The sequence below is a fragment of the Saccoglossus kowalevskii genome, chromosome 13 (assembly GCF_978046115.1).
Source record: "Saccoglossus kowalevskii chromosome 13, keSacKowa6.1, whole genome shotgun sequence".
Lineage (NCBI taxonomy): Eukaryota > Metazoa > Hemichordata > Enteropneusta > Harrimaniidae > Saccoglossus > Saccoglossus kowalevskii.
This window is the reverse complement of record NC_140653.1, coordinates 31,752,779-31,766,696: the sequence shown is the minus strand read 5'-3', so window position 1 is coordinate 31,766,696 and position 13,918 is coordinate 31,752,779. Positions and strand designations below refer to the sequence as shown.

The following is a 13,918-nucleotide window of genomic DNA, read 5'->3' as shown; positions in this document are numbered from 1 at the left end:
AACTGGCATGTGTCACTAACCCACTAGGAGTGATGTTGATGCCAAGTTTGATTAAAATCTGTTTAAGAATTAACTGTTAATCAAATTTAGTGATGATTTGTTTGTACATGTATAAATATTGTCACCAGTCGATTTTGAATCAAATGTCATGCATAAATAAGTAACCCATCATGAGTGATGTTAATAACAACTTTGAATGAAACTTGTCAAGGCATGTTTTGTGACAAAAATTGATGCCAGTTGGTCAAAGATAAACAAATTGACATTCCTAAGTAACTCATTACGACTCGTCTTTGTACCAATGTTAGACAAAAATCGGTACAGCCATATGTGAGGAAAATTGATGTATGGACACATAAACAGACTGAACCCAAAACTATTTATTTTGGTCCTTGTCAAAATCAGATTCAAAATTTCCAACTGGCAGGCATTTTTTTCCAGAGCCATTACTCTAACATGCACTATATTCCAATTTTATAGATTTCTTAAAACTTGCATTTCTTAATGCAGTTTTTTTAAATGCACTCTATTAATCCAGGTGAACTACTGGGATAATGTTTGATATGTATAAATAATTAAAATTTCTTTTGTACGGCTCACTGAACCGTAACTGGTAGGAAACCATTAACATAAATAGAATCATTAACAATTTAACATATGTACATTGTATTGTGAACGAATGAATGATTGCACACAACCACCACTAAATTTTGTAATCCAGATTTTTTTTCATATACACTTTAATGTCCAGGTTAGGAATTTATAAGTGATTATTGAAAAAGTTTGTCAAGCTGGGTTTGAACAATGACTTGGGTATTGGTGGTCAGTGTGCAAGGGATTTAGTTTGGATAGCTATACAAATGAAGATGCAAAGTGTTTTGTGCATGTTCACCAACCACACGAGGACAAAGTTGGTGTGTATTTTGAATTTCCATAGGATTGTTGTGGTACAAGTCATTAATTGCATTGTAGCAGTGTCTGTACAAGTTGCATTTATAGTCTGCATCTTGTAAATGTTTTGTGGCTGAAGTTAGTTACTTTATAGTAAATTTTTACATTGTCAGAATTACATACACAGACTAAAAGACAAGTTAGCATTCATTTATTAATACAAGACTACATAGAACAGACCACCCAGAGTAGTGATAGCAACGTCTGATACAATATATTAACATTACATACTGAAATAAAAGTAATTTGTTTTACATTGAAATTTACATAATAACCCTCTGGTGAAGAACTCAAAAACTATTAAAATTATAAATAAAATACAACAAATGCGTCTGTATGCTCACCTGACGTGGACAGATGTTAAGAGCTCCAAATAATATTGTTGCTCCTGATTTATTCAGTTTTTCATCATGCACGATTTAGAAATCTGGCTACAAGCATTGGGCATCACCAGGTGAGCCGATAAAAATGGAAATTTGCTGTTAAAAATAAGATACAGCTGCTGAATATTAGTAAGGGTTAGTTCCTGCATAATAGAAATATGCTCCATCAACCACAGCAAAGACTAATCATGCATGCAACAAGAATGTCAAATGGATTCTAATTATCAACAAGCAATTTCTACTAATCAGCGAGTGAGTAAGCAAATAGACCTAGGAACAAACAGACATTCCTATTGTATGTTGGAAATTAATGACTAAACAGCTAAATTAATAAACACGATTCCTTGAAATAATTTAAACGTGTAATGCAATATGCTACAAAAAACTATTTCAGAAGCAGTAGCATTTGCAGTGTAACGCATCTGTTCACAAGTATTTACCTATGAATTAAACCATCTTATAATAATATGCCAAGTATTAAAGTTCAAGTATGTGAAAATAATTACTGTACTGTCTGGAAATTTTACCTACAATTTAAAGCGACAGGAAATGGAATATTGAAGAAGTCAAGATTGAAACTAGCTAGTGCATCAATGTCACCAAACAAAGATCGGTATACTAATTTAGCCAGTACATTGAGGACAGCCATAAAAAGTGGAATAAGGTTATCTCTGATAATTTGAGAACATTTACAATTTTAAAGTACTTACATTATTACTGATCATAAAAAGTACCCAAAACTATTTTACACTAGCACATCAAAACCACTAATATGTTGTAACATGAAAACGCTATTCTGGTGAGAAAATGCATCACAGCAGACAAAACCTACACAAGCATAAACTCTGCACGGTGCCTGCCTCCATGGATAACCCAAATGAATGGGGCTGGCAGGCGATGCATTAAAGCCAACAATATGTATACCTAAAATTTGTACACTTTTTTCCTGCTGAATAATACATGTAAAACAGGCAAAACTTGACATTCTACATTTTTTTGTAAATTATTGTAAGATTTCCGAGTTATAAATACATAATATTATGCTGTACATTTACATGAAGGGACAGAATATGTACCTTTTATGAGCAATAGAGGTATATTGTGTTGCTACTTGGAAAGTCAAACTAACAGAATTCTTTAAAGAATGCCAAAGATATTGCAACAAAAACCACACTGGATATAAAAACAGCAAAAGAAACAATTTCAATCACACACCAAAAATACATAGCAGTGCTTTCTCATCAAGTACAGTTATTAACAGCCAACTAATCTGGCCACCAGCTGTTTGTCACCTTTCAGTTTTATCATTCAAATGCATACAGAAAGATTTTTTTTTTAATATCAAAGAGATAATAATTCTGCTACACATCAGTTGATCTATTTAAGGTAGAATGTTACTCACAAGATGTTTTTTATACTTGTGCACATAGCAGTGACAATATTTCATATCAAAATCTGTCTACAATTAATCATTTAGTATTACCGTTGTTAACAGTATGTCAACTTTTTGATTCACTGTAGATTTTTTTTAAGAAACTACAATAATATGTACAAAATGCCCTTTTAGCAGCAGTTTCCATAGACCACAATGAAAATGCACTTGAACAAAAGAATTATTGTCAATTTTGTTAATACTGCCAGATATCAAAAATTACCTTGCAAGACACTAAAACAAGCTATTCTCACTGTAATTTATCGATAATTTTGATTAAACCGAGTACAATAACCCTATATTTTTAATTTACTTTTTTCATCCTTGTAACATATCAAATATGAAAAAAAAATAAATGACAATATTTTTACTTTTGTTTTGTAGCATTCCACCTTAAATGAAAATATATTAAAAACTTTTACAAGTTGGCAGATGTCCTGAACTTTCAAAATGTATACACATTTTACAGTAAAACTTGTGTTAATTTACTATAATGAATGATTTCATTTATCAGGCAATACACAATAGGTTCTTAAGACATGGCAAATGTTAGAAAGTATTGCACATCTTTAATTGTCAGCACCACAATGATACATGTATATACCGAGCAAATTTTTAAATACAAAATTTATGCTGAAAAATCAGGTTTCTTGCAGATAATGTCCATTCAAGTGATGTGCAATGGGACAATACAGTCGGTGGTTCTCGAGTTAAATTCTGATACACAAGATGGTCAAATCAAATCATGTCATTTGATGTAATAAATGATACAAATAAAATTAAAAATAATGAAACTGAAAATAAACAATGTCCATTTTTTACAACTGTTAAATCTATCTAAAAAATACATAAATAAACAAAGGTATTGTCAGAAAATTACAAATGTTTTTTAAGCAGCTAAAGTCAGCTACCTTAAAAATAAATACTGAATGACTAATGTACACTAATTTCATAAACTGACATAAAATGCCACTTTTGATACAGAATATTAGCTAATATAAGGATCGGATTAGATTGCGAATTAATTAGAATTATGCATTCACACAGTATATTGATATTAATGGAATGCTTCACAACAATCTGGCATTATTAACAATTACATCAGCTGACAGATAGCACCAACTTCAAACTGATGTAACAATTCAACAGTGCAAATATTTCAGTACATTTTTTTTGTGCATTTCAGCTGCAATGTTGTTTGCTAAAAACATGCGGCAATGTCAGCAGTAAATTCATACCTGTAAGTGGCCATTAGAATCCTTGTCTCCCAGGTATACATAGCTATCTGGGATCAGTTGACAATACAGAAATAATTGAACAATCATTTTAGTTTAGTTTAACTATTAATCATTGTGTTAACTGGACATTTTTGTTGTGAACTGTTTGGTCTCAAGTTGGGTAATAATATCTGATAATGCTTAATATATCAATCCTTGGTATTTTCCACTTAAAATAAAAAAATCACTTTGATGTAAATATTGCAGGCATAGCTGGGTTTTGAATAACCCACCTTGCAAAGATCAACTTGGTCATGCTTTTGGTATAATGAGATGGAATATAGTAGTGGTTGGATGAAAATATTGCACTGCAAACTATGGTTGGAAGGAATGGTAAATACAACAAGATGTCAATATAAAGTATTTTCCAATTGGATGGCATCTTGTATCGCTTCATACACTACTAAGATACAAATCATTATATACAGCTATATTAGTTTTCTATCCTCTCAGTGTTCATCTTAATATAATCTGACGTGACCATAAGCATGCACATTGCTAAAAAATACTTTAGTTATAGTAGCACCAGTGAAACAAAGTTCCATGCAATACCACTAGAAATAACCAATGCTAGGATGAGGTAGGTTACATGAACATAGCCTGTGTGCAGTCAACATAATATATATATATTAAAGTTTTAAAAAAAACTAATTAATAAAAATGTTAAAAATAAATAAGAAAACTGCTTACACATAACTGCAGTTAAAATTATGTATAGTTGTTATAATATATAATTTTTATAGAAGTGTTGCTTTTCTTTGATATATGCATTATGAAACCACTTAGATTGAGAAACTACTCGGATGTTTACAAAATATAATTTAGATCTCTCCACCTTTGACAGCTCTCAAATGGTCTCTTGATTGTAGACTTCTCTCATTTCTACATATATACAAACTTTCTGCTCTAGATGTTTTTCATTTGGTATATAAAAATATATTTACAGAGCCTAGCCTTTAGCATAATCAGCCAAGTAATTTACAAGGAAAATTTGTGTGATTGTACAATATGAAATCTTAGATCTTCAATACACAATGACTGTATGTAATGTAAATGTTTTGTTGAAAATATTCCATATTAACAGAAATAAAAATCTCTGCCCATAATTCTCCATTTAGATTCTGGTCCTCTGTAATGTAAGACTAGGACATTCTGTAAATGATTATGTAAACACCTTCACCTCACTTTGGAGAATTATGGGGCGGGACTAAAAGACTGATAATTCCAAAAAAAAAAGATATACAAGACAAGTTTGAAACGTCATGATCTTGCAACTGAATAATACATAGAGCAACAGTAGCTTAGCTGTACAAATATTACAAACTCTCTCACAGCAACCAGTGAAATAGAATACATTATAATTTATATGGCTGCACAAACACAAACTAAGTACAAGTAATTCATTAGTTCCCGTATATAACATATGGATCATTATCAGTCTTAAAATAGTCTTTTTCAAAGTTCTAATCCTTCCTTATGTACAATAATGAAAAGCTGTGCCAGTTCCATGAAAGGTCTGAACCTGCAGGATGACTTAATAAAATAACAGCCTGCACAGCAGACGAGGATCTCTTCCAAATCTTGAAATAAGTATTATTTACTCTATACATGATCTTTCAAATAGGCAGTGGATGTAAATGACTTTAAAATATCCTCTTGTTTTCCTTTCTGCCAACAGGCAGGATTTAAACATGTGCTTTTACTTCGCATGGTTCAGTCTTATTGAATTCTGATAGCAAAATTGCAATACAAAACCCTACACCAATAGCTATCAAAAAGGCACCTCACCAGTTCAAGCAGCAACATAAAATCAATACTGGCTTTAAAATTCATGTCATTACTTCAGTGTCTTAATCTAGTGTAAATGCAACTTATTTATTGGTTTCCTCACACAAATCTTTTAAAATGCATAGCTATTGGTGTAGGGTCAAATAAAAATTTATGAAAATATTCAGACCTAACTTGTTGCTTACATGTAGTGATGTATTGTATTGTTGATTCTTCAGCAAGTTCTTCTCTGAGTTTTCATGAAAGTATCTTACCTGCTCAGAAAGAACTTGCTCATAAATAGCTTTGTTTTTGATATTTGGTTTTGATATTTTAGACTGGCTTTTATCTTATAATTGTCTCTTTCACTGGCCAGATTTTACTCTGTAAATATTTGCAGGTCAGACTTCAAGATGGCAGGAAATGTAGGCTCCTCTACAGATTCCAGAGGCAACCAAGATTTACCAAGACTTTGGGAAATCTGCATGACCACTTCCTCTGCAACTACATTTTCTCCTGTTGATTGGTCCACAATGTAGTCAGCAAGTACCTCTAGTTTCTTTAGTTTAGGCCCACGTAAACGAGCAATAGCAATCAAATTATCATCCATTATTTCATAACCTGAAAGTAAATCAGACGGATACATATAGTAATGGGAATGTTAAGAAACAAATTGAAAATGTCAGTCGAGAATGGTGAAAATATGTGATTTTGGAGCATTTATGGCTTTAAAATATCTGCCATTCTGCTATCTTGAATTGGAACAAGAAACAAATGCATGTGCATATGATGTATGTGTGAAGTCTGACCTTGACTGGTCCAAATGACGTGGGTCTGATACTCTGATTACGTTTGAACAGAATCTGTCAATGTATGATCGAGATGTGTGATTTCAATGCAATTTTGGTCTGGTATTCGGCCATCTTGAATCGGATAAGGAAAGAAACACATGCAAATGTCCGATATAATGTCCAACGTATGTGTGAAGTTTTAACTTCAGTCTAAGCATGTGTAAGATACAGCTGGATACACACAGAGTTCAATCTAAAAACATACAAAAATACAAAATGACTGCCATTCAGTCATTGTGAATCAAATCATGCAACAAAATGATGTGTATCAGTAACCCGCCATGAGTGATGTCAATACCAAATATGAATGAATTTGGCCAGGCACGGATACAAATGAATGGACAGACGCTAAAACGCAAGTCCCTGTTTTGAACTTGAGGACTATCGGTAATAAGAAATGCTGCTAAAACTTCAGAGAAAAGTATGTTATTTTTGTGAGTATGTCTATGGTAGTACATTTGTAGGTGATCTATTGAGTGATGTTTTATGAGTGTCCCTAATACCACATTTTTATTTTATTTTATTGGTCTACAAGCCATGCATGGCACAGTCCCCGTTAGTTATCGAATTTAAGATGTATAGTTTTGTTTATAGTAATATAGCTGGAATATAACCATGTCAGGAATATGATTATGATGATTGTTTAACATTAAAATGATTGACATTTGTATCTGATCGTCAAATGAGTATTTGTCCACATTGAGAGATATTGCACTGGAATAGCATTAATTAAAACAAAATTAGCTATTTTGAATACATGTATATATCTATAACATGATGTATAATGAATATTGAAAATTTGAACATAATCAGTCAAAGCAAGTCAGAGATATGGCTCTAGAAACACATTCATTAAAACAAAATTGCCACCAGTCAGCTATTTTAAATCCGATCTGAAAAACAAAATGAAGTGCATTAGAAACCTGTAATGTCTAACGTATGTATACCAAGTTTGAACGAAATCCATCAAGAAATGCTCGATATTTGATGATTTTTAGCATAAAAATGGCCACCATTTGGCCATTTTAAATAGGATCATCAAAACCAATATATCTGTATATCTATGACATGATGTATAATGAATATTTAAAATTTGAACATAATCAGTCAAAGAAAGTCAGAGATATGGCTCTAGAAGCCCATTCATTAAAACAAAATGGCCACCAGTCGGCCATTTTGAATCTTATCTGAAAAGCAAAATGATTTGCATCAAGGTCCTATAATGTGCAATGTATACGCCAAGTTTGAACAAAATTCATCTGTAAACAGCCGAGATATGCTTGATTTTGACGATTTTTCAGTACAAAAATGGCCACCATTCGGCCATCTTGAATCAGATCGTGAAATACATTGATGTGCATATGCATGATATGTGTCAAGTTTGATTGTGATTGGTCCAGGCATGTCTAAGATGCAGATCCGGACTCGCAAACGCACGGACACATGAACGCACTGATGCATGGATGCACAGACGCACAAGAATCAAAACATAAGTCCCCGTCTTTATAAAAATCTGAGGTAAACCAAACTTTAGAGAACATAAAAACATTATTCGCCGATTGTTCGAAATTTCAGAATAAGCACCCAAACCCAAAGTACCCTGAACGCTAAGTCCGTTGATTGCAGTACAATAGATACTAGTGGTTAAAAATCAATCTTATTAATTACATTACCATGCACAACCAAGCAAAATGACATTACCTATGATAGACAGGCACGACAGCTGATCGCATCTCCATGCCAGCATAACCAATGGGTCTTCAACTCCTTCCACATCAGGAAATAGCAGGTAGGGCATCTCATCACTTTCCACTTGCTCATGTAAATACACAGCCTCCAAGGTCTTATTGTTGTAGGTACCAAGAAAATCTATTGCAGATCGCGGAATTGATCCACTGTATAAAATTCGCACAGTGTGCAGTGGTAGACTTGGTCTTAGAATATCAAGTATTTCAGTCAAGGGTATGCTCAGGAGAGTGAGAGTGACTTTCACATTAGGACTATGAGTAACAAGCCCCTGCCACATCACATTACTTACAGCAGACTTGTGACTGCCTAAACCATCTGCAAGAATCAATAAATGCTGTAGCTTGGTACGATCTGGTTGTGTCAAAACAGACAACATATCATTGGAAAGATCATCATAGTTCAGACTAAGAATTTGTAGATTCTTGAACACTCGCAATGAATATGGTTGTATATTATGCATGGCTTCATCCGGCAAAAGACTGGCTAGGTGCAAGGTATGTAGAGATGTACTGCAGTTGTCGCCTATTCTATCCAATACTTCAGAATCACACAACTCAGGAATGTAACCCAAAGATAAACAACTCAACTTCTTAGAATTCAGTAATATTTCTTCTATAATATCGATGAATCTATTACGAAAAAAGATTAAAATAAATTTTTTACACCATAAAGAATTTTAAACATAGTAAACAAGTATTTTTAATAAAATAGTCCTAATATTGGCTGAATTAACATTTGAGGAAACAAAACGGAGAACGAAAAGGAAACCAAATGGAATGCGTGTGAAAACCAGTAAATCTTACTTATGTCCCAAATTTAAACAAAATTTTAACTAAGAACCTATCCGGACTGAAACATTGAGAAGAAATGATTTGTGTTTGTCTTACTTCAAAAAAATATGAGTTCATGCGCGTACACTATCAATGTCTTTACAATCACCAGCAATCTACTCAAAATATTAACCCTGTAAGCTTTTATCGAAAAAAACACACCTCATAGAATTTGAACTACAGTTATTTTTTTTTAATTATAATTATGATTTTAAATTATTTTCTATATTCCTTATTTCACTTAAATCGACAGCACCACTTCAGCGAAAAACAATGAGACACAAAAACAAACTGGCTACACATATTTTTGGTGACAGTCAAACACGTCCATATTGCAGAGCACTTGCGCTGTACAATAAATTGCCATCGCTAACCACGCCCATCGGCACAGGATTAGTAAAATTAGGGAGATGTTCTATTTTAAATATGGCCGACTGACTCTAAAATGGCGGCCATATTGTAAAATATTTCAAAGCTATTTTAATGGTCCTTCAAGCAACCAGACATAGGAAGCATATTCTATATTGCGGTCTAGCTTTGTTGCTAGTTTTCGGACAAATAAAAACAAATTCAAATAATACCCCAAACGACACAATCGATATACTTCACCGCAAGCAGTATTGCGCAACGTCAAACTCACTATTTTTAACCAGCTGACAACTTACCCGCCCAGTGTTTCATCGTCGAAGTCGCTGTTGCAAGCAAGCAAACACAATTTCTGGAGTCTTCGGTTTCTTCTCAGGTTCTGTAATACGGCCAGGGCTTTCTTGTTTTCCAGTAGGTAGTCAGGCCACTCCAAAGTGAAGTCTCCCACAAAATTGCCGCACCTGGAAGACAGGAAATTGGCTCTACCATACTCGTAATCATTTTCCAGGTTGAACTCCAATTTCTTCCACAAAGAAGGGTGAAATATGCACTGTCGCCATCTTGAGCAAATCGAGGAAGCATGTATCCTGTCTTTATGCGACAAAAATGAGAAAATTTCCACGATAACTACGGAAGGAAGCCTGCTCCAATCTGTTGTGTTCGGCCCAGCCATCTTGCGTTGCTGATCTGAATCCGAACTCAAGTGTCGTTTGTTTTAGAACGAACTTCAATATGGCTGCTTTATATTCAAAACTATATATAACAATAATTTTCCTATTAGTAGAGATAGAAGTTTGATATCTCAAAAATAAGTAGAATTTTTATATTATTAGTTTAACGTTCTTGTTTGATTCAATTCAGTTTATCATTACTGATGAAGGCCAATTGCCAAAATACATAACACATTTATTGTTAGTAAGTTAAAGGGATCAAAACATTTGTTCTATATGTGACGTCATGGGCACCTGGAAACCTGTGCTATTTTTGTAATAGATGTCTATGACGATAATAATACTGGCGGTGCCAGTGTCGCATCGTGAATGAGGAGTTACAGACATAAAACCGACAAATCACGAAATATGCATAATAGACGAGTAATTGAAAAAAACAAACATTGAACTTGAATTATATGAAATAAAGCTGGGGCCTCAAAGGGGTATGGATTTTGAAAGGGTTCCAGTGTGTAAAAATATTTCAGGGTTTTGAAGGGAGCTTGTTTATTTATTTATTTATTGTTGTTTATTGTTGTTATTGTTATTGTTGTTGTTGTTGTTTTTTCGATATACAAATGGGTAAGATAAGAAATGGTGTAGAGTGATGGAGAGTGATTTTCTCACTAGCTAAAATCATTGCGCCCCTTGTTATAATCTCTGACAACTAACTAACTAATATTAGTTGTCTTGAGTTATAATATTTCATCATGCCTATTATTATACATTTCAATCTCTCAAACTGGGCCTGGTATTTTTGATATTATTCAACTTACGCAACATATCAGTAAGAACCATGTTCAAGCCGAAGTTTAACATGTATTTTTTTCTCTGGGTCACTATTGATACTCTTATTGCGGCAACGTACCTTTATTTCACCAAGTTTAACAATTTACATGTATGACTTTTATCTCTTAGTTTATTAAGGCAACCTCTTTATGTGAATACAATAAAGACAAATATGTGAGCTTTCACTCAGCAACAGGCTTTGATTACAAACTTTATGTCAGGTCTTGTCAGTAACAATCTACAGCATATTATGATGATGTTTTTCTCTAAACTTAACACAACGGTGTCTAAAGAGGGTGCTTGAATCATGTGCACGGTTATTAGAAACACAAGATATACCGGTAGTTGGTTCTTTAGGGCTTACCCGCTTTCAAGATGTTATTATAAATACTCAGTCTGACAATCACCAGTGTAATAAATATATAACACCCAGTCTAGTTTGTATTTATCCTGACTTCTTATTCAATAACTAATTTTCTGTTTTAATTAGGTATACTTAATATATTTCTGGTTATACATAAATGTGCACATCACTGTACTGTTTGTTATATATACTATAGACACATTCCCCAATTTTAAGAACAGTCTCTATGTATTTATAGGGGGAGGCTACATAGAAGTAAATTGACTTCAAAGTGTTTGTGACTTCGGTCCAATTTAAATTGATTGATTGTGCATGCGACGGAGAACTTTTTATGGAGCCATGGAGGTGGTACTGAAACACTAAATCAAAGATTCCATAATCACCGCATACGACATACAGACACGCATGCGACACGGGGTAATGTGTTGGGTTTGATTCCATGTATACGGGAATACATCCGTAAAAACTACATTTCTCGTCCAAGCTACATTGGTAAAATATGGGCCATGCTGAGTCTGAATACGTACTATTGTCAGGTTTACAATACTCGATGGCGATGATAAGACGAAACCTTCTGTATAAACTTTTGTGATATATTTCTAAACAACACCATGAAAATAAATCAGACGTGATTATCACGACATTGCTTGAGTTCTGCATGATTTAGTAAATTTGGTTTGCCGATAGAGGGCGTTATCTCTACAAAATATAGAGGCGTTGCTATATATCAACTGGAAATTGCATATAGAAAACAAGAAAATAATTATTAATTGCATATCACCAACATATACGACCAACATAATAATTATCATTATGTTAGTAAAACAATTCTTCAACTAGATAGTATAGTCAGCGTATATTTATAACAATTTCAATCGCGTTTAGCCATGACGGGGAACACGTAATTAGAAAAATCCTTCTCTTCCGACATGCGTACCTTGATGCTGCGGGTCGAATCGGCTATGAAGCCATTGAGACCGTATCCGCATCTATGCAGATAGAATCACGTACGTCATTTTACGTTACCGTGAATGTTGCGGTATTCGTAACAGCATCCGTGCAGATACAATATTAGCTTTAATGGTCCAACGTTCTTGAGGTTTCCAATTACAAGCGGAAATCCAAATAGCTCGTATTGTTGTGCTATATTTTCAGTGTGATTTAGTTGTTGTTTATTTGAAATCTATTATTGTATTGTATGTGTAGTTTTAATTGTACTGTAGTTCATTTCAAAAAGTTTTAATACAGCAATTACCAAAACTGAAATGTCAGATTTCATTAAAGATGTAATAAAGCATTATTCTATTCTGTTCATGTGGCAGAAAACAAATAATGTAAGAATACACTATTGGGGGTGCAAGACCAATCTCAACCAACTAGATTTATGACGTACATCCATTATACTAAAAAAATAACACACATCAAATAGTTCATCCTTCCATTGTTTCATCTACATGTATTTCGCTTTTTATCAATTAATTAAAACTTTGACTAATTATATTTAAATTTAATTTTATGTTGAATATATTTTTCAACATTTTAATTTTATCAATTTTTGTTAATGTCCTCAATCCATCTTCTATTAAGAGTTTCACTTTCATGTCTTTTTTTATATTTTTGGGAGTTATATTAAAATGTTCCCTAAAACAATATTTCGTCATCTGTGCATTTATTTTAGCGGTTTCGGCTACCATTGCCAACCCGGTCTTTTCGATGGCGCGCCTATTTTATTACTGTTATGCCAATTGAGTTCATTGGGGAAATATTATTTAGCATAACTTGTAACAGATGAGTTATTAGTGCAAGAAAAGAATTAGTCCGTGCTTGCAACGCACGAGTTAGTATATCTAAATAAATATACCGTCTTATAACGCACGAATATTAAGTGCAAGAAAATAAATATACTGAACTAATATTTTACGCATGAACTCAATCTGTAAAAAACATGCACACGGACAAAAAGTCTGATTTCTGCAAAATGTCCGGGCCGAAAGTGTAGACCAAAATGTCATTCATCCAATGTTGATAGTCATCAACAGAGGTTAGTGACTATGTGAACATTTATTCTTTTGGGCGATTCGCTCCCAGCTGGGATTGCTTTTTTATAATCACTACGTCCATCCAGTTGTCTCTGTTTCTGCAAGTCAGTCTACACACAAGTTAGCTAATTGGCTGGGTGGATTACGTTGAAACGTGAAAAAGCAAGTAACACCTGTAATTTAGTTAGGTGGAAAAATCTTGTGCAAATGCATCTCTTCCACAAGTCCTGAAGTAAAAATCTCAGAGTACGTATCTCACTCTACTCTGCTTGAGTATTAGACTGACGCAGTCGGGGCGATTAATTCGTTTTTGTAGTTTAAATAAAATAAAAAAAAATTGCAAAATGGAGGTGTTAGCGCGAAATCCCCCCTAACTGCGAAATCGCGCTAACACCTCCATTTCGCGATTT

The 13,918-nt window shown here is 33.5% G+C and overlaps 1 protein-coding gene across 1 annotated transcript; it reads right to left on the bottom strand.

Moving 5' to 3' along the window:
- Positions 1 to 1,087: 1,087 nt before the first annotated feature.
- On the bottom strand, positions 1,088 to 10,299 carry LOC100376767 (F-box only protein 33-like). Its single transcript, XM_002732888.4, has 3 exons — positions 9,906 to 10,299; positions 8,363 to 9,039; positions 1,088 to 6,431 (listed from the first exon to the last, which is right to left on the bottom strand). The coding sequence occupies exons 1-3, from the start codon at positions 10,277 to 10,279 to the stop codon at positions 6,190 to 6,192; spliced, it is 1,293 nt and encodes a 430-aa protein (XP_002732934.1). The 5' UTR covers positions 10,280 to 10,299; the 3' UTR covers positions 1,088 to 6,189.
- Between the last annotated feature and the right edge of the window lie 3,619 nt (positions 10,300 to 13,918).